The 18,938-nt window shown below is 49.5% G+C and overlaps 7 protein-coding genes across 7 annotated transcripts; 5 read left to right on the plus strand and 2 right to left on the minus strand.

The window, feature by feature from the left end:
* ANOM_008381 (uncharacterized protein) lies at positions 1-380 on the plus strand (the record flags this gene model as incomplete). The annotated part of the gene is made up of 1 exon (XM_015553637.1): positions 1-380. A coding segment is annotated over one exon (380 nt), but the record flags the coding sequence as incomplete, so codon positions are not given.
* Positions 381-1,558: 1,178 nt separating this feature from the next.
* ANOM_008382 (carnitine:acyl carnitine antiporter) lies at positions 1,559-2,935 on the plus strand (the record flags this gene model as incomplete). Its single annotated transcript, XM_015553638.1, has 5 exons — positions 1,559-1,810; positions 1,861-1,909; positions 1,966-1,982; positions 2,036-2,649; positions 2,703-2,935. 5 exons carry the CDS (start codon positions 1,559-1,561, stop codon positions 2,755-2,757), a joined length of 987 nt encoding a protein of 328 aa, XP_015404246.1. The 3' UTR covers positions 2,758-2,935.
* Positions 2,936-4,309: 1,374 nt separating this feature from the next.
* On the plus strand, positions 4,310-5,505 carry ANOM_008383 (uncharacterized protein; the record flags this gene model as incomplete). Its single annotated transcript, XM_015553639.1, has 3 exons — positions 4,310-4,549; positions 4,621-5,078; positions 5,136-5,505. 3 exons carry the CDS (start codon positions 4,310-4,312, stop codon positions 5,503-5,505), a joined length of 1,068 nt encoding a protein of 355 aa, XP_015404247.1.
* A 765-nt stretch (positions 5,506-6,270) lies between these two features.
* ANOM_008384 (uncharacterized protein) lies at positions 6,271-7,242 on the plus strand (the record flags this gene model as incomplete). Its single annotated transcript, XM_015553640.1, has 1 exon — positions 6,271-7,242. The coding sequence occupies one exon, from the start codon at positions 6,271-6,273 to the stop codon at positions 7,240-7,242; it is 972 nt and encodes a 323-aa protein (XP_015404248.1).
* Positions 7,243-8,954: 1,712 nt separating this feature from the next.
* ANOM_008385 (nucleic acid/nucleotide deaminase domain-containing protein) lies at positions 8,955-11,800 on the plus strand (the record flags this gene model as incomplete). The annotated part of the gene is made up of 3 exons (XM_015553641.1): positions 8,955-9,381; positions 9,446-10,475; positions 10,531-11,800. 3 exons carry the CDS (start codon positions 8,955-8,957, stop codon positions 11,798-11,800), a joined length of 2,727 nt encoding a protein of 908 aa, XP_015404254.1.
* Positions 11,801-12,571: 771 nt separating this feature from the next.
* ANOM_008386 (glycoside hydrolase family 13 protein) lies at positions 12,572-14,586 on the minus strand (the record flags this gene model as incomplete). Its single annotated transcript, XM_015553642.1, has 5 exons — positions 12,572-13,106; positions 13,161-13,502; positions 13,557-13,974; positions 14,027-14,156; positions 14,209-14,586. The coding sequence occupies 5 exons, from the start codon at positions 14,584-14,586 to the stop codon at positions 12,572-12,574; spliced, it is 1,803 nt and encodes a 600-aa protein (XP_015404249.1).
* Positions 14,587-16,459: 1,873 nt separating this feature from the next.
* On the minus strand, positions 16,460-18,832 carry ANOM_008387 (Zn(II)2Cys6 transcription factor domain-containing protein; the record flags this gene model as incomplete). Its single annotated transcript, XM_015553643.1, has 5 exons — positions 16,460-17,399; positions 17,458-17,937; positions 17,990-18,495; positions 18,557-18,724; positions 18,776-18,832. The coding sequence occupies 5 exons, from the start codon at positions 18,830-18,832 to the stop codon at positions 16,460-16,462; spliced, it is 2,151 nt and encodes a 716-aa protein (XP_015404250.1).
* Between the last annotated feature and the right edge of the window lie 106 nt (positions 18,833-18,938).

Genomic DNA, 18,938 nt, shown 5'->3' on the forward strand with positions numbered 1-18,938 from the left:
CCGATGCTTCCAAGACCGGCGACTCCACCGCCACTGGCACCGACGCTTCTAAGACTGGTGACTCGACTGCCACCGGCACTGATGCTTCCAAGACCGGTGACTCGACTGCCACTGGCACCGACGCCTCTAAGACTGGCGAGTCTACTGTGACCGGCTCTACTACCCTCAGCACTGCTGCCAGCACCTCCAGCGATGGCTCCGGCTCCTCTGAGACCGGCTCCAACGGCAGCAGCACCACTGGCTCCAACGGCGGTTCCAACGGTGGCAGCGCAACTGAGACTGCTCCCTCCAGCACCTCGACCAACTCTGCCGCTTCCAAGACTGTCATGGGCAGCGGTGCCCTGGGTGCTCTCGCCCTTGCCGCTTTCTTCGTTCTCTAAACGCTTTATTAATGACTGACTGCCCCCTTGGATGAGCGATGGTGTTTATGATTCCCCGCCTTTCGCCTAATTTGTTATGCATCCTGTACTGTACATGTTTCTGTAACGGATTATTCGTTTACAACGGTAGATAATTAGTGACTACCCAGCTATAGCTGTGTCATGACGTACTAATTTGAATTGATCCATAATTTATATTTAAATGTTTCTCATGCGTGAATGCCAAGCGTAGCTTATCTTTTTTGAAATGTGGCCCAACTCACTTCAAGGCTCGTGATACTCAAACCTTAGATTGATTAGATCAGGGGCCATCCGGGTTAAGCAATTATGCTAACAACACGCTTGCCTCCTTCTGTCTTAAGTAGATGCCTTAGGTTTCAGGATGCATTGTTGTGGAAAACGCGCACGTGCACCCAATGGCACCGCTCCGCATGTGATTCCTTGGCGGTATGAAGTCAGATGACGGGGATGAGATTAATTCGACGTGGTGCAGCTGATAGAAAGAGAGGTCCTAAATTCGGCAGCCTGAGTAGTATATTGATTCAATGTGGACTTCCTGTCGTCCGTGACACACGCCTGGCCGCTTGGACAAAGCACACCGGAGTAATGGCAGTCAATGCGAGGTGACTTCAACCATTGGAGTTTGGCGCCCGTTCACCCGGCACCGTGGCCTGGTTGTCCTAGGAAGTTCAATATGGGGTAAATGGATGAATGCATATAAATATAGGAGGACGGGCCAAAGTAATGACTCGGATTTAGCGCTAAATATTGCTGTTACAATATACAAACTCCGTCGCATAGACAGACCGGTACCTGGCTAATACTCGGGATTGACATTCGCGATCAGTCGGTGTCGGAAGACCAGTTGACCCGCGCCGAGCCGAGGTCCAAGTCACGGGAAATATCCTATTCCGGTAATCGTCGGCCTCCTCCTATTGCTCGGCCTCGGCCGTTCTCCAGCTTTTTGACCTGTTTGGAGTTGTTTGTTCATTTCCCTCTGTTCAATTTCCTTCTGCCGGTGAGATTGTTTTTGCTGCCTTAATTTATTCGCGTTCCTTAAATTTCACCTCTCCTCTCCCTGAACCCCCGGCAACCCCGGTATTCTCTAATCCTCTACCTTCACGCTCGCCTTCTCTCTCCGCGGCCAGCTTTCCCCGCTCTCGGACCACCCCGCCACGATGTCCTCCGCCTCTTCTTCTACCCCGGAGACAATCCGGGACGACTTCAAGGTCGCAGAGGCCAAAGCCGTCAACCAGACTATTGCGCAGATTCGGTCTCTTGCCGCCGGTGCTGCCGGTGGTGTGTGCGCCGTCGTTGTCGGACACCCCTTTGACCTGGTGAAGGTCCGTCTACAGACTGCGGAGAAGGGAGTTTACTCCGGTGCAATTGATGTCGTGAAGAAGACGGTCGCCCGTGAGGGGCTTGTTCGCGTAAGTTGATAATTTGAATAAAATCTAAGCATCGTGTTAACCGGGTATAGGGATTGTATGCTGGTGTTTCGGCTCCTCTCGTGGGAGTCACTCCCATGTGTAAGTTTTCACCCAGATGACACATTTCAATTGATAGATTGCTGACTATCCACTAGTTGCTGTCAGCTTCTGGGTATGATAAAAGACCGCCGTGCCAATGTATAATGGGCTCTGACAATTTCATAGGGTTATGACGTGGGCAAGACGCTCGTTAGCAAGTTCTCCGAAGTGCGCGTGGAGAACAACACCCCTCAGTACACCATTGGCCAGATCTCCGCTGCCGGTTTCTTCTCCGCCATCCCCATGACCCTGATCACGGCTCCCTTTGAGCGAGTGAAGGTGCTCTTGCAGATCCAAGGCCAGAACCCGCCTCCCCCGGGCCAGAAGCCCAAATACTCCGGTGGATTGGATGTGGTTCGGCAATTGTACAAGGAGGGTGGCATCCGCAGTGTCTTCCGGGGAAGCGCAATGACCCTAGCCCGTGATGGTCCTGGATCAGCCGCCTACTTCGCTGCTTACGAGTACATCAAGCGCTCCCTGACACCCAAGGATGCGAACGGCAACGCCACCGGTCAGCTCTCCATGCCCGCTGTCCTGGCTGCTGGTGGTGCGGCTGGTATTGCCATGTGGATTCCCGTTTTCCCCGTCGACACCATCAAGTCGCGCTTGCAGAGTGCTCCCGGTAAGCCCACTATTGGCGGAACTATTCGCAGCGTCTACGCCAGCGGTGGTTTCAAGGCCTTCTTCCCTGGATTCGGCCCAGCTTTGGCCAGAGCTGTTCCCGCCAACGCCGCTACCTTGTATGTTCCCCTTTATACTACTGGCACGAGACAAATCCACTAACGGTTACCAGCGCGGGAGTTGAGCTTGCTCACAACTTCATGAAGAAGTTCTTCGACGACGAGTGAACCCGAGTTCAGTTGATTTAGCGATTTCTGGCAGGAAAAAAACCCCGGCTATGGTTTTGTAGATTTATTGTTCCCTTTGTCACAATTTGGCGTTCTTGTATCTTTTGTTTTGGTTAGATCTTTGAGCATTTAGCGCGCCTGGATATCCTGTTTCCAGAACTTAGACTTGATGTTTTCCTTGTTGTCTAGATTGGTCGAAATTTCAGCGATTTCGTCCGGTTCCAACATTACCATTATATGTCGCAAGAAGAGCGCTGGCCTGGATAATTTCACTAGAGTGCTATCAAAAACGGTTGCGAGACCCGTAATACTAGGGTTTTGCGTGTCAGGCTTCGGACCCCATGTTTATCCACTCGTTTCGCTTCATTTATATGATTTGGGTATATGGAGAGAAGGTCCCGAGGAAGGGTATGAGTAGTTGCCAAATAGAACCCAACGTGGCGGATAGCAAGCAGAAGCCTTCCGACGTTCTTGACGATGCAGGATGCAGGTTCAGTGTCGATGGTCCACCCATGTCTTTACATGACGTGTTGAATAGGCCAATGGAACCACGAGAACCGTTATACAACCAGTACAAACATAGGGAATCCTGTGATATGCATATATAGATTCAGGCTGTATTTCTGCCTACTCTGCTTACATATTGGTCGAAATATCAGGAATAGGGACCGTGGCCTTCCCATGACTTTTAGTACGTACCATCATAGAAGCCCATCTTCGTGTAGAGACTGGTAGGAAATATTCCATACAAATAAGATTTAGGGTTAGAGTATGCTTGGTATAAACCTAGACTACTAGAGATCTTCTGAGTAGCCAGTTTAATTGTACAGTCAGCCACTGGGCAGAATCGAGAACTAGGCAATGGCAAGTGTTAAAGTACTCTGCACTGAGGTAAGGGAGATTGAGTGAGTAGTAGTGGGGTACCACCCTCTCTCAGGTCACGCGACAGTCGATTTCCATAGGGCAGATCAATCAGACAGAGTAGTAGCGGTGTGACGATCTACATCCGCTTTACAATATACAGTTTTGTATAGTACACCGCATTAATGAGCAACCTGACTCTCATCTATTGCCAAAAGTCTAAAGTCTGAAGTTGGCTGAGTTATAAGCGTTTAAAAATGGTTAGTTTTTGAAGATTGTGCGCGAAAATTGAAAAAAATGCGCCAAAAACTGAAGATCATTTTGCGTACGCTAAATATAAGAACTACGTACTAATATGGCGGACTAAATCGATCGGATTTTCGGATTTCTTACCGAAATCTTAGCGTTCTATACAAAGCCACGGCCACCACTCACCTTCTAAGGATTTATCCCATAGCAGATCGTAATTTCCGAGACTTGCCTCCATTCTAGCCTATCGGCGAGCCTTATCACAATTGCAGCTCTCAGAACTAGCGAAAACGGCTAGGGAAACATTATTGTGACTCCACCCCTGTAAACGAGGGAAAGACCTTCATCTATTAAAAGGTTGTAAAGCCACCGGTGCTGAAATCAAGTTTATTCAGTTCAAAACTTACAGCGACCATTACCTCTCGAAATAACAGTCTACGCGATGACCGTCATGGATGCGACAAGGAGTACAGAAGACCATGAGGCTGCTGTCCTCCGAGAGCTTAGTCCAACACCATACGCATGTTCTTCGATCGAAAGGCTGAGCGGAGGGGTGATGAATACTACTTACAAAGGCCATCTTCTGCGGCCGCTTTCCGATGGCGCGACGACGATTGTCATCAAGATCGGTGAGGAGGAGAGCGCCATGTTACCCGGGATGAAGTTCTCGACAGCAAGATGCGTAAGCTTGATACCCTAAGCTCGTTCCAAACGTGGAAATTACCTGCATGCTTGCTGACCGATAGTCAATAGGTCGCAGAACAGGCCATGCTACAACATATGGGAGACCAGCCCCATGTCGTTGATCCAGAGACGCATATCTCTGTGCGGTCCCCCAATTTGTACCACTACTTCTCGAAGAGCAATACGCAGGTTATGGAGGATATTAAAGATAGCCAATCCCTTGATGATTTATTGCATTCTCCAGTCGCCGCGAAAATGACCACGGCAACTGCGAAAGCTTTAGGGGAGAGTCTTGGCGTCTGGATCTCATACTTCCATTCGACGTGTCAGAGCCGTATCAACGCAGAACTCTCGGAGATCATCAGGCGCAATAGTGATGATATAGCCCAACGCGGGGAAATGACCAAGCGTAAAGCTTTGGACACTGCGCACCTAACAGAGCCAGCCAGATCATATACGCTGAAGGAGATGGACGTCGGCTGCACACCAGAGGACATTGTCCTTCACGGAGATTTCACCATAAGAAAGTAAGCTCCTTCGTTTCCTTGGCTGTTGCCGACCGCTGACGAAAACGCTGGGGGAAGTGTCCTAATCAAGGATTCATGTCTTCATATCGTAGATTGGGAATTGTGTCGGTATGGGGACCGCACCCAGGATATCTGTTCCATGATCTCTCAATTGTACATGTCCTTCCACTTCCATAAACTAGATGCCGCCATGACGATGCTGCAAGCGTTTCTCAGCAGATATAGTCCCATGACTGAAGAGCTTGCTTACCGCATTGTTCTTATGACCGGAATTTATTTCTTCTGGGTAAGGCTTTATATCCCTGAACCAGAGGCGGACGTGGCGCAGCTTCTGCGACTTGCGGCAGACCTAATTGTGATGGGAGCCGAAAGAGATCGCAAGAGAATTGCTGAAACCTTCCTTGGTTGCTTATTTACAAATCTGTGAATACTCTGCCATGGCCACTTCGATGCAATGATTTTTTAGTGTTTCCTTTCCTTTCCTTTTCTTTTCTCCATTTCGGTTAGATCTTTAATGAACATTATGCTCTATGTAAATATGAACTGTATGCCGACTGAGGAACTGAATCTTCAAAAGAACCTTCAGACGCGCATTTCACTATTTTCAGTATTTATACCACTGGAGTCCTGCTGGCATCAGATTCGAAATCTCATTCAAAGAGAAAAGAAAACAAGAAAATTGACCCACCAAAAAGCTGTTGCCCGAATAGCATCAAGAGATACCCCTGGTTACCGGGTTTGTTTACAGTTGCAGTTGCGGTATAGAAGAGGACTTCGCAGGTGATGATGGTTGCCTATATCTCTCTACCCTATATATATCCCGCTCTTGGTGTCCACCGTCTAGAAGCAATAGACTGCGAAAGGAACTGAGTATCAAATGTAAGCATCAATGTCAATCAACACCAGAAATTCGAGTGCCAGTCTAGATGTAAAGAGGATGGCCCATGATTGGGCCAGCGATGGACAGTATTCACGTGACGGGATATCGGGGTTGCTCTGCGGGAAACAGTCCATCGATCCTCAATCAACAAATATCGCTCGCGCAATTCAAAGCAGCAATCCCCTCAACTCTCACCGATACCCACGTCTAATTGCATACAATACCGTCGAACTTGCGACCACCACCCGAACTCTGCCAAAACCCCCACCAATGCTGTAACCCACATACAACAACCGACCGCCGAACTCGAAAATGAACACCGAATTCCAGACCTCCCTCTCCAACCTCGAAAACAAGCTCAATGCCCTCATCACCAGTCTCACGACCTCCCCCACAGCAGCCGGCGCCCCGGCAGCAGCAGTCGGCCTCCTAGATGCAGACGACTCGCTCACCTCCGCGATCGCAACCCTCCGCCAACACCAGGACAACTACGCCCGGATCCTGCGCCTCCGCGCGGAAGCGGCCTCGCTGGAAGAAAAAGTCAAAGGCATTGTGAAAACAGTCGTGAACTACGAGAAGGAAATCCGCACAGTCTGCAACTCCGACGAGATCGACAGCGACTCCGACTTCGACTCCGACAGCTCCGCCTACGACAGCGATGCCGAGATGCAAGATGCGACTGATAAGCCGCGGAAGCTACGACGTATCAACGAAGTGGATTATAAGCTCTTGCTTGATTTCGCGCGCCGCATAAGCAAGTATAACCACCAGGCGGCTGCGGATGCGGAGGCCGGGGCGAAAGCGCGGGTCCAGCAGGGGGACCATGATACGGAGATGACGGGGACGGGGACGAACGGGCTGGAGGATGGGGAAGCGGCGCCGGTGTCGAGTGTTACGAAGGATGCGACGTCCTGGCTGGACGAGTCGGCCAATATGACGCGCCAGGTGTATATGTTGCCTTATCCGATGGAGGATCGCATTCGGCTGGGGCTGATGGGGCAAATTCAGCTGGCTGCCGGTGAGGGACGGCCCGGGTTTGATCCTGATCAGGAGGTCGAGCGGTTGATTCGCGAGGCGGAGGGATTTGGGGCTGCGGATGCGCCGCCGGTTGCGAACGTGGGCGATGAGCAGAGTCGCGTGGGCGAGGCTGCGAGGGCGGCTGCGAAGGCTGGGTCTGCTGCCGCCGCCGGCAGTGGTGGAGTGTCGGCTGCTGCGCCGAAGCCGAAGCCGAAGGCTACCCTTGATTTGGATCTGGATGACGATGACGATGAGGATGATTTCTGAGAGTTGGCCTGAATATGCTTTTTTAAATATATTATCTTGGCGGATTTGATGTACGCGCGCTTGATACCATGCATTCGGTCACGGCATTTTTGGAGTACATTGCTTTTATGACACACTTGATGACAAGAATAAACAACGACTACAGGACAGCGTTTACTCATTCTAGATCTATTATCTGTGCCACTGAGGTGCCACTGGTGAGATATCACGGTGTATGAACGAAAATTCGTTTATATGTGACGCGAAGCATAGATAGATCTAGACTTCGCCTAAAGTCAGATACGCAATAGCAACGAGAGCCTCAAACACACACTCTTCGACGATGCAGTTGCAATACCTATTACCCCAAGGTAAACCTACTAATTATCCTACCATATTACCACAATATAACCTCAATAACCGAGAATATCCAGGACGCATCCCGGATTTCCCGACAAAACCGGACGGAATACAACCTACAGTCCCCGCACGGTTAAATGGTGAGATAACCATAGTATCGGAGGTGTGCGACTGGAAGCGTCCGTCGGATCCCAGCGTCTCCCATCGCCGGCTCGAGCGTCGGCAGAGGCCGATGGTCAATATCCAAGGCGCCAAGCGGTCATTCTGCATGACATTTATATCTGAGTAGAGTGCGGGGTAGAAGGTATTGTTGATAAGTTCTTGGTTACGGATTGATGGATACTAATGGCCATTTCCTCTGACTCTGACCGAAGTCTAGAGAGCGAATTTCCTTTCTAATCTTGAGTCGGTATAGTTTAAACGATATACGATAACTATGGTCCAAAGAAGGAAGCATATAGCCCAACTAAATAGGTCTGAATCATCCGATATAGAGTAAGATACAGAATCGTGACTACCTAGCATATTATCTTGTTCGCTATCTATAACAAGTTGTATTTCATGGGCTGGTCTGTGTTGTTGGCACTTATTTTCCTACGAAGTGACTTCGAAACATGTTTGTTATGTAGCTCATTTGGATGTCTGATTAGGATAATGAAGCCAATCAAGTTCACGGCGATAGTCCCAGATCTGGTTTGTATTAAGCCTCTAGAATCTTTAGACTACTAACTAGTGTCACTGGCGAACAAGTGAGCAGCAAGCTTTATCATGGCAACCTTATTCAAGCGATGCTATAAAAGTACCGTGAAGCTAACCCAAACAGCAAGATAGCTTAATTTCTTAGCAAGGTCATAAGCTTAAAAATAGTCTGAATAGTATCTCTGAGATCTATACATTCCCAAGCGCATGATTTCCCAACAAGATAGGCTCGTGTTTCGCAGCGCTGTCAGGTATCTGTCAATGATAGCCGACACAACCAGTTCCTAGTTTCTATCACCTACAAGCAACTAAAGCATACCAACTCCTCCCAGTAAACAATTATTTTCAGGCTGCGCGATGGCAAATACTCAGAGTTCCACATAACAGCTACGCCATGAGTCACGATGTGGGGAAAGAGATCGGCGTTGGTTTTTTTTGTTTTTTTTTCGTGGCGCCTATTTATGCTGTGGCTGTGTTCGAGACAAGATCTGTACATCATGTACGCAAGGCTACCAGCACACTACCTACCCATATGAATGTAGGTAGTACATATTAGCGCCACACCTCTTCCAGTCGCAGGGAATGTCAGTAGTGACATCTCCTGACATCCCCTCCACGCTCCAGCATCACCAGCATCACCAGCATCAACAGATTCAACACAAACGTTATCCACCATGGCCGAGCAATTCAACTGGACCGCCCCAAATCTAAACCAGCACCACTTCATCTCCTTTGCGAATCTACTCGCACTCCGAAACGGGGGACAGGTTGAACCAGCCTGGTCACTCCATGATTCTGAAGAAGAAGAAAGAGATGAAGAAGACGAAACCAACCCCGACACCGCCAGCAGTGTCAACACAAACCAAGTCCAGCAGATCTCGGACTCCGGGTATGACAAACTGAAACGAAAGTTTCTGGATTGTGTGGCAGAGCTAGCTGCTAACGACAAAGGGGCGAGGTTTGTGGCGTGCTCTGCGATGAGAGAGGGCGAGGATGAGGTGACGGTGTGGATTAGTCGGAATGAAGGGTTTCGGGAGGTTGATCATGTTGCGTTCGCGAGAGTGGGTGGTTTGCTTGGGGGGTTGGGGTCTGTGGATCCGGGTGAGTGTCGAGTGCTTTTTTGCTGGAATGGTGATTGATGGGTCGGGTTACCGACATGGTGTAGGAAATCGATGTGCTGAGGAACTGTGGACCGAGATGTTGACATACTACCGTGCTCGGCTTGAGAGCACGTATATCCCGAGCCTGAGGTCGACCTTGAAGGATTGCGAACAGCTCTTTCATGACGATAAACATGACGAATTCGTCCCAGCTCGTCAGCGCCTACAGGCATTCCACCAATTGGTCTTCGACGGGAATAGCCCTGGCCAAGCCGTGACAGACAGACACAGCGTCCTCATCGTAAAGGCATACGAGCTACGGATGATGAAGCCCGTCCGAGAACTCCTCCACACCTCCCATCACAGCACACCCCGAACGAAGAAACTATGGGAAAGCATCTGCTTCCTCGGCCGACTACGGGTCGCCTTCGAAACATTCCAAGATATCGCCCTCAACCTCCCAAGTTTCAAGAAAGTAACCATAATCCTCATACCTCGCGACATCGCCACGCAAAAGGCCCTACAACGCCCCCTCAACCTAGACCAGACATTCAATCTCCTCGACGTGCCTTTAGACCCATCGATGGTCAAGAAGGTAATAGGCCAGAAATGGACCGTTCCCAAAGCAAAAGCCAGTTTCGGGGATTTACAGAAACATAAGCTGAACGTACACGCCGAGGTCCAAATGGTCCTTTATCTTAGTAAGATTGGACAAACGTTCGAGCGGCTGTTCCCGTATTTTGGCTGTAGCAAGTACAGCTGTTTCATGTGTTGGCATTTCTTGCAGGCGCATAGCAAGATCAGAACTAGGGGCTGTCATGGTCGGTTGTTTAAGCCGTGGTCTGTTCCTGAGGTATCGGGGATGACACCTGGGAGCCCGGAGAAAATATCACATGCGCTTATACAGCTACAGAGACGTCTGAGGAAGGAGTTAAAGGCTGAGATTAAGAAGGGGATTAGCCAAGAGAAGACGTCTGTCGTTGGTGGAAGCAGCGTTTTCACCACCCAGGACCCTAGCAGTGCGCGAAGGAAGGCTGGGATAGAGCGGACGAGGATGAGAGCTGAGCAGGCCCGAGTTACTGAGCTTTTCAGAAGGTAAGAAGCCAAGTGACGATATATTCGGAGAAATCGGAAAATAACATGATTGCAGGTGGTCACTGGAAGAAGAAGCATCGAAATATCAGGGTTCACGCTTGAACGTTCAGCCAAACGCTGGTAATGCCACACGTAGCCATGCAGAGTATCGCGGTGAATGCTATACTTGCTCCGGAGATACATCACGGAGATGCAGTCTATGCCAGAAGGACTTCTACTGCAGCCAGTTGTGCGAAGACAAGCGATCCGGAAGGCATCTTTTCACATGCACGAAACGCCCCTTAACATCTGCGGACTTCCTATACAGAAACATCGAAAAAGACCGGCTGCCTGAAGAAGAGGAAGTCTGCTCAGACTTCGGCTTCAATTACTTCGACTCATTTGCAGACAAGAGTAAGCTCTTGGGCCTTTACAAAGGCCTGTGGCTAGCTGAGATCCCGGTTGAGGATATCAACAAGTGGCAAGTTGAAGGCTCCCTTGTTGCCAACATCAAAGAACACTTTTACCAGATTCCTGAGCGATACCGAGGCGGATACTTTCCCTGGTTTCTAGAGCATACCCAATGCCTGGACAAGCCGATAACAGAAGAAGAGGCAGCGCAGAGAACTGTAGCCACATTCTTCGACAAAGCACGCTCTTACTTAGACAAAGAAGACCAGTACAAGCACTACAAACAGCTCGAACCAGAAGCCAAGCGGGACTGCTTCTACATGCTCGCCCAAACTCTACACATGGCCAACCCCGACCCGATCGAAACCAACTGGTTCAATTTCGGCTTTTGCACCTGTGACGACGAATACAAAGAAAGGAGCCTCGGGGGCCTGTACCAAAGACTACTCGTCGGCGACAAACTATACGACGATGTCCCAACCCGCATGCCGCGAATGAAAGATGTACAAACAGCCACATTCACGGAGTTCTGGAAGGCCTATGAATTAGGGACAATGATCCAGCTAATGGACTCGAAGGGCCTTGGACGCGCGCGGTTTCAGTTCCCCTTTCTGGAAGAGTTCTTCTCCAGTCCGCCCTGTGGGCCGCATCTGTCTGTCTGGTCGCTGAAGCAATTCCTGGCTATTAATAACCCAGCTGAGTTCCCGCCCATTCCTGCGATCAGCGTGGACTACGGATTCGGAAACTGTGAGACATTCACGGAAACGTGCACCTTGATGGAAATTTACAGGAGACTGCTGGGTGATGCTAGTCCGCTGGATCTCCACGGGGCGTGTATTGCTGGGAAGCTGTTTGAGTTTGCGGAGCGTTTTCACAAGATGGATCAGTCGCATAGGAGGTTGATGAAGAACTTTTATCCCTTACCTGAGCTTTGAGTGAAGACACCGATCGGAATGGAGTTAGGGCTGGGAGAGATTTGCAGCCCCTGTGTCAGATCTACCGACTAGTTTAGAAACATCCACTGGTCGGCACATTAACGATGCATGATTACCCAACCTGCTGATTAATTAAGGGGAATTTTCTTAGCCCTGAAGCACTAATAACACTATGAACGAGCCAGCCTGGCAGCAATTGATTTACAGTCCTCGATGTGGACCCCGAGGCCAGTTGACATCGGGGAGAAAACCGAGCAAGGCAACCAACATCCAGCGAGGGAAAAAAAAAAAAGTCCACGAATCAAGCGAAATATGGTCGCATGTCATACAAATGGCCCCAAGTCCCACTTTTAGACTGTGTAGATCATCGGAAATTAGCAATACTCAAAAGACTCAAAATGAGATAAGTCGGTGGAAGGTCCTGGAGATAAATTGGTCCGTCCTCGGAGCATCTTCGGAAAATTTCTCCTTGGTGCAGGGAATTAAAGAACGTGCGTGCCCAAAATGTGAGATTGGAATTAATTGCGTCTGTGCCGCGGAAATTTGATATCTCGGGCGAGAAGTTGGTTCTAGATGTATGGCCGTGGCTTTCTGCATATTTTGCCTTTGGGGTTCTAGGTTTGACGGGTCAGACAGTTGAGGAAGTCTGGACGACTCGGTCACCACGAAAAGGGTCCTGATTGTCGTGTGGCGTAGGTAAAAAGGGAGCGGTTGGGGGTGATGTGCAATGGATTGATACTAAATGGGCTCATTAATTGTTCGTATTATAATCTACAGTCGTGATGTCTCGGTCCCAGTGAGCCAGACAAATGCTTCGAAGGGCTTGATGGTAACCGTTGTTTGAAGTAAGGAGTGACTCGTTCGGCCAGGGTAACTAGAGAGGGCGACATCTCCGGCGGAGTTGAAGGCTTTTTCCGGGACAGACCAGGTTACTTCGTGCGGGCGAAAGTTGGTCACTATAACAGCTCGGCCACAAGAGGCTGTTCGAGCGTAGACGAATAAGTCCGGATGCTCGGGAGATAGAAGCTCAAACGACCCATATACTAAGACACCGGGGTACGCTTTCCGTAGTCGTAGCACACTAGCCCAGTAGTGGTACACACTCTCCTTATCGTTGACTTGGTCTACTGCGTTGAGACCCTCATAGTTATCGTGAACGGGAAGCCACGGTCGAACGGACGAGAAGCCAGCGTTGGGAGAATCGTCCCACTGCATGGGCGTCCGTGCATTATCCCTCGACTTTAATCTGTATTCCGCAAGACAGGCCTCGTGTAGTGGGGTGTTTTGTGGAGCGTTGGTGGTGATCCTGACCCTCGTTAGCCCGTGCTGTATGCGAAACGATTACGATCAATGCGCTTACTCATTCCAATGGTTTAACGTTTCAATGTCCCGATACTGGTCGATTCCCCAATGTTTGGGCACGTTGGGCATTCCCAGCTCTTGGCCTTGGTAGATGAACAGAGTCCCGCTCTGAAAGCCCAGGAAAGTAGCCAGCATCTTGGCCGACGGCACCCGATACTCGGGCTCATCGGAGCCAAATCGGGAGACGATTCGTGGCTGGTCGTGGTTTTCGAGGTATAATGTATTCCAGCCGTTGTTCTCGTACATGAATGTTTGCCATCTCGACACGATGGTTTTCAGCTCATGTAGTTCCCATTTTCTAGACGTAAACTTGCCGCCTGGTCCGTGGTCGAGGGAAACCCTGGACTCGATGTTAGCTCATATAAAATATGCCTAGACAATAATAGTGACATACGTCTCAAAATGAAAGACCATGCTCAATTCATTACGATCGTTCCCGACGCTTCTAAGCATCTCGTTAAGGTCGTAGACTTCTGGCATCTCACCCACTGAAAAAGCATCGTATTGTTTCAAAATCTTACCAATACCTTGAAGGTATTCGTGGAGCCTGGGGCCGCATGCGAAATGTTTCGTTCCATCTTGCCACGGCGAGTCTGGGTTCGTTATCTCGGCATTAGGAAAGTTCTGATCTTTGCTGATAAGGTTAATGGCATCCATTCGAAAACCATCGGCGCCCTTATTAAGCCAGTAGCGGATGATGTCGTGCACTGCCGCGCGAACGTAAGGGTTCTCCCAATTCAGATCTGGCTGTTCTTTGGCGAATAGATGCAAGTAGTATTCACCAGACAGTTCATCGTATTCCCAGACACTTCCTGTAGAACGTGAGGACGGGAGTATCAGGACTTGGCATAACACCATACATACCCCCGAAGTAAGACTTCCAATTATTCGGTGGCTGAGGCTTTCCATCTTCTCCATATATAGGTTTCCTCCAAATATACCAGTCACGGTAGGGATTGGCTTTGGATGAACGCGCTTCTTGGAACCAGCGGTGCTAGACACATGTTGTTAGTATTGTCTTTGGCCGTGATACAGGGGTAGCCAACCTGGTCTGACGTATGGTTTACTACTAAATCCAGGACCAACTTCATCCCCCGCTCGTGAATCGCAGCTGTTAATTGATCCAGGTCTTCCACCGTCCCATAGGGCCGATAAATATTATAGTAGTCACTAATGTCGTATCCCATATCAACCTGGGGAGAGCAGAAGATCGGATTCAGCCATAATATGTCGGCCCCTAGACTTTTGATATAATCTAGCTTCGATAAGATACCCTGTAAATCTCCGATCCCGTCTCCATCGGAGTCCTTGAAAGATGCTGGGTAGACTTGGTATACTGTGCTCTCTTTCCACCACTTCTTGATGTTTTTCTGCACCGGGCTGGATGATTCTGACCTGGTGCCAGAGGTGACTGAAGAAGGCATGACCGGCTCAGTACAGCTCAGAACGATTGAGCTGAAAGTAGCAGAAAAATAGCTGGGAACAAAATATAGCTAGCAGTAAGAGTTTTATACGTTCATATGGTCGTTATAAATACGCAGGTGATATGAAACCATGACAGTATGGTAATGTGCCTCCTCGCCCCTCCCTGAAGCAAGCCGATAAAGACCCGTGGAGGTTGCATATCCCCTGTGGTCACGGACATACTCCATAGGTGGATCTCTGTCGGCAGATAAATTCCACCAACACCCGAATGACGTGCGACGCAGCCGATTCTATTCGTCTGTTGAGCGCAAATCATCGAGCTTTCACATAGGGCTAGGCGCGCGCCGATCCACAATCCTAGTGTGAGAGCCAGATGGAGTCTGATAGGCTCCATCTGGTGAGATTCCCGTTACTGAAAATGGGGATGTTTGCCCGTTGTTCTGAGACGTTGGAGGCTTTAGAGTAGCGCGTGAAACAGTTTGGTTTAGCGACGGGCTTTTTTCGGAGAGATGCAAACCTTGGCCTCGACTGGACAACTTTCTTGGCGCATTTTTTGCCCCAACAGGAAGCTGAACATCGTCACTGGGCAGCCGATCCTTCTTATACCCCTTCAGGAAGGTCATCCATGCGGGTCTATTACCTATCAGATACTACTCAAGAATGCTTGTAGAGTTCGCAGGACTGCTCAAGGGGACGTGCGTTTTTCTTAGCATATCAATAATTGATACGGCTAAGATCGGTTAGCCGAGGCCGTTGCAGGTGAAAAGGTAAAAATGTACGACGAAAGGTTACATTATGGCGATGTGGATGACAGGCAAACCCTCGGCCGAAGCAAAATATAAGCCTTCTGTCAGAGTACGGTAAGTTTTCACCCAGTCCGACAACTCCTGTAACAGTTTCTGAGCGTTTCCCCCTTGATTTGAGTTGATGTGATCAACAGCCACTACCTACGTAGTGTCAGCCCCCCTGGCCTGGTACGCATCCACTGTTGCATAACCCAGATGGTTGGGAAGACAGATCTTATTGGGTTGTCGTAGGGATAGGGGGAGACATGGAACAGAAGAAAGCAGAATAATAAAAATAACAGTCAGGGGCATAGGCTAAAGACGTGTATTGTGCCTCTATCGTTTTTGAGTATGATGATAGGCGACACCATGCAGTGGAGGCTGGTGGAGGCTGTCCAGAAGCCGTGCCGCCAAAAAAAGCACGCAAAAAATAATAAAAATAATAATAATAAAAAGGAGGATGGGTCCAGACTAGTTGTGGAACCCACTGTCCGAATCTCATCAGAAAGAAAACTCTTCTCGTAGAATGAACAGCTGAATATCCATGATAGATCTGGAATGAGCACCCTTGACATAAAAAAAAAGGAGTCTGCAGATATTCAACTATATATCGGGGAAAGCCGCCATATATTAGGTGCAATTATAACCTAGAATAGTCGAAGAATCAATGCAATCCAACGGGGACCTCAGTCCTCAGACGGGCCGTCCCGATAACAGCTCCAGTAGCGTGGGAGTTCTGCACTCTTCAAGCATACCCCCAAGCCGTAACCCATCGTTCCACAGGGAGCACAAGGCATGCTTCTGAGGACAGTAATACCAATGGTGGTCTCGGTGCGAGGTTGTGCTACTAATTATAAGTATATTAGAATGATTATATGGCGATCGTTGGGCCAGTGATGCTGAGCGAAGACTAGTAGTTATGTATTCGACATCCGCGGCGGTAACCGGAAATCGAATTTCAAGATGTAGATCGATGGAGACTGCGCTTCCCGAACTTAGTCCGTATGCCAGCTAAGCAGAGGCACAATCGTGTGGATCGCTGCCTTAGGCATAAATGCTCTCTATGATGGTGAGGGAAGACTTGGGTTTATCTTTGGGCCCATGAGGCTTGCAGCTTCTGAATCCGAACGCTCGTCTCCCATCCAAGATCCGCCTCGATCCCACGTAGTAAATCAACAACTATTTGGCGCTCCTCAGGATTTTCGAAGCATTGGCCGACCGCAAACAAAAGCGGTATCGTGTAAACACGTGCGGCACTCCGAGGACGACCGAGTGCAATGCCACAGATTTCCCGGCCACGGTATTCGGTCTCTTTCATCAATTCCCGGTACCCTTGTAGGCGGTCAAAGGCAGTGCTGGGCCCGCTGACGGCATCCGGTGGCCTGTTCAGAGATAATGCAAGGCGTCCAAAGTGGTACTGCTGCATTGTCGCAGCACAGGATGTCAGTCCGTAAAATATTTCTGGAAAGGGCAAATAAACAATTTCTGGGAGCTTCGATAAGTCTTTGGGATTGTCTAATCGCAGGCACGGGCGGAACGTTTCGGGTAAACCTTCGAACCAGGACTGGAAGTCGAAGCAGAGTTTCAACCAGGTGGAAGTAGAAGGATATGGTGTGAAGGTAGTGGATGCTGAAGACGGCGTAGGTGGATCACTAGATGAATGACCTGTTAATTGCTCCCATTGTAACTTCTTCGACTCCGCGAGAAAATTGATCACTTTGGCAACAAGCCAAGTCAAGCTGTTAGCCGCAAGATCTTCGTGAGATAACGCCTTATCGGTCATATCTTTGGCATGTAATGATATGTTCCCTGTTTCATCGATTGGAATGCCGGCAGCCCTCCATAATGTAAGGTTGTCCTGGTCCAACTGAGTTGGAACCCGATTGATATAAGCACTTAGGTAATCCAACCGCGCGAGGTTCCAGAACGCTGCCCTGGCCCCCTGAGGTAGTAAACACGGAATAGGTGAAGTACCACTGTGTACTTGTAGCAAAGAGTCAAATAATATCTTTATTCCCGAAAGGTGCCTAAGTGGATTATCAGTAGTCAGTTGCGGGGACGAGGTCGAACGGGATGGTCACGCACGATTGCCAATTTTCTGCGGGTTCATCCAGAAGCTTGTACATGGTCATGAGAGTTGAGGCTGCAAGGATATTCTCTGTTTTTCTTGAGAGAGTGCTAGCAGCAGGGTCTTCGGCGGCAGGACTAGATTGCTGTGGTTGAAGACTCAACCATCGGCTGGCGATTTGAATTGCCGATTCCTCTAAAATGGCCGAGCTAGATATGGAAGTGTAAGCTTCAGAGATGGCGGAATTCATGCGGGAAGCGGCAATATAGTAGTAGTTCGTTGCTTTGAGAAACCAGTCCACTTGGGTCGCATTTGGATAAACTTCCATGGTCGCCGGACTGGTAAACATTCCACCACTAGCGGGCGATTTTGCACCTTTCATCCTGCCGAGATGCTTCGCAGCCAGAGCGGCAATTGCAAAATTTAAGAAGGGGTCGTTGATTGCCCGTATTGGTACATGGACTTCAAAAAATCTGGTCGAGTCCGAGATGTCTAGCCTGTCTTGTAATCAGCGCGAGCCACACTGTACGCTTTGGGGGTCTAACGTACCAAGGCCCCAAATTCTCTGAATAATGTCGAATCAAGAATGCCATTTCATGTTCAGTGCCCGTTAAGAGTTCGGAGAAGATATCTTGGAACTCGTCTCTTTCGCTAGGCTGTGATGGGCTCCCCGAGGCGGTATGAGAAGATGGGGGTCTGGATCGAAGTCCGTTGTAAGCATTGCCCAGGACATGAGGGGATGCAGCATTGTTAATATTAAGTGGACTGTGGCCAGTACTCCTGATAGCAGTGCTCTGTGACTGGTCCAAGCTAGTCATGCCAACAGACGCGGCGTCTGTCATGGACTGACTTGCCATGAAATTAGCAGCATTCATTTGTATGGGCGATTTTGTCGAGTTGATCCTCATGTTTTGGAGCGGCGAGGGAGCTCCTGATTGATCTGACTCGCTTGACCTCCAGCTCGCAGAGGGCGGGAGTGCAGACTGAGCTTGACCGGGACCAGGACTTTGTTGGTCAACTTGTTGGTTCGAGCTGGGCAGGCGTTCAGAGGTAGCCTGTTGGTATGAGACACCGTCCTTGAAGCACTGTGTGTAAAGGTACAATGTGCCAGCTTACAGTTTCTGTGCCTTTGCTTGCATGTAATTTGGTGTGACCTTCTTGGTAGGGCGCGTATCGGCGCCTTACCGAAGCGCCTTGGTCTATGAATTTGCGCGTCTGAACATATCCCGGGCAGTCCACCCCAGCGTTTGTGCAGCGCTGGCATTTCGGGCGTGCCTCGTCACACTATTGGGGTTAGGAAGCAAGATAGCAAGTCAAGCGATGGCTGGCACGCACCTTGAGATGCCTCTTTTTGCATCGCTCACATGCTTTGTTGGACGGTACGCCAGGCATGGTTTCCACAGGGTAGTGGGGCTTCCAATTATAGCGGAAGAGTGTGTCGTAGGACTAGTTTCATCAAAGATAACAGGCATGAAACGGTCCTACATGTCGTGACACA

This window comes from Aspergillus nomiae (assembly GCF_001204775.2).
Source record: "Aspergillus nomiae NRRL 13137 chromosome Unknown contig00276, whole genome shotgun sequence".
NCBI classification, from domain to species: Eukaryota; Fungi; Ascomycota; class Eurotiomycetes; order Eurotiales; family Aspergillaceae; genus Aspergillus; species Aspergillus nomiae.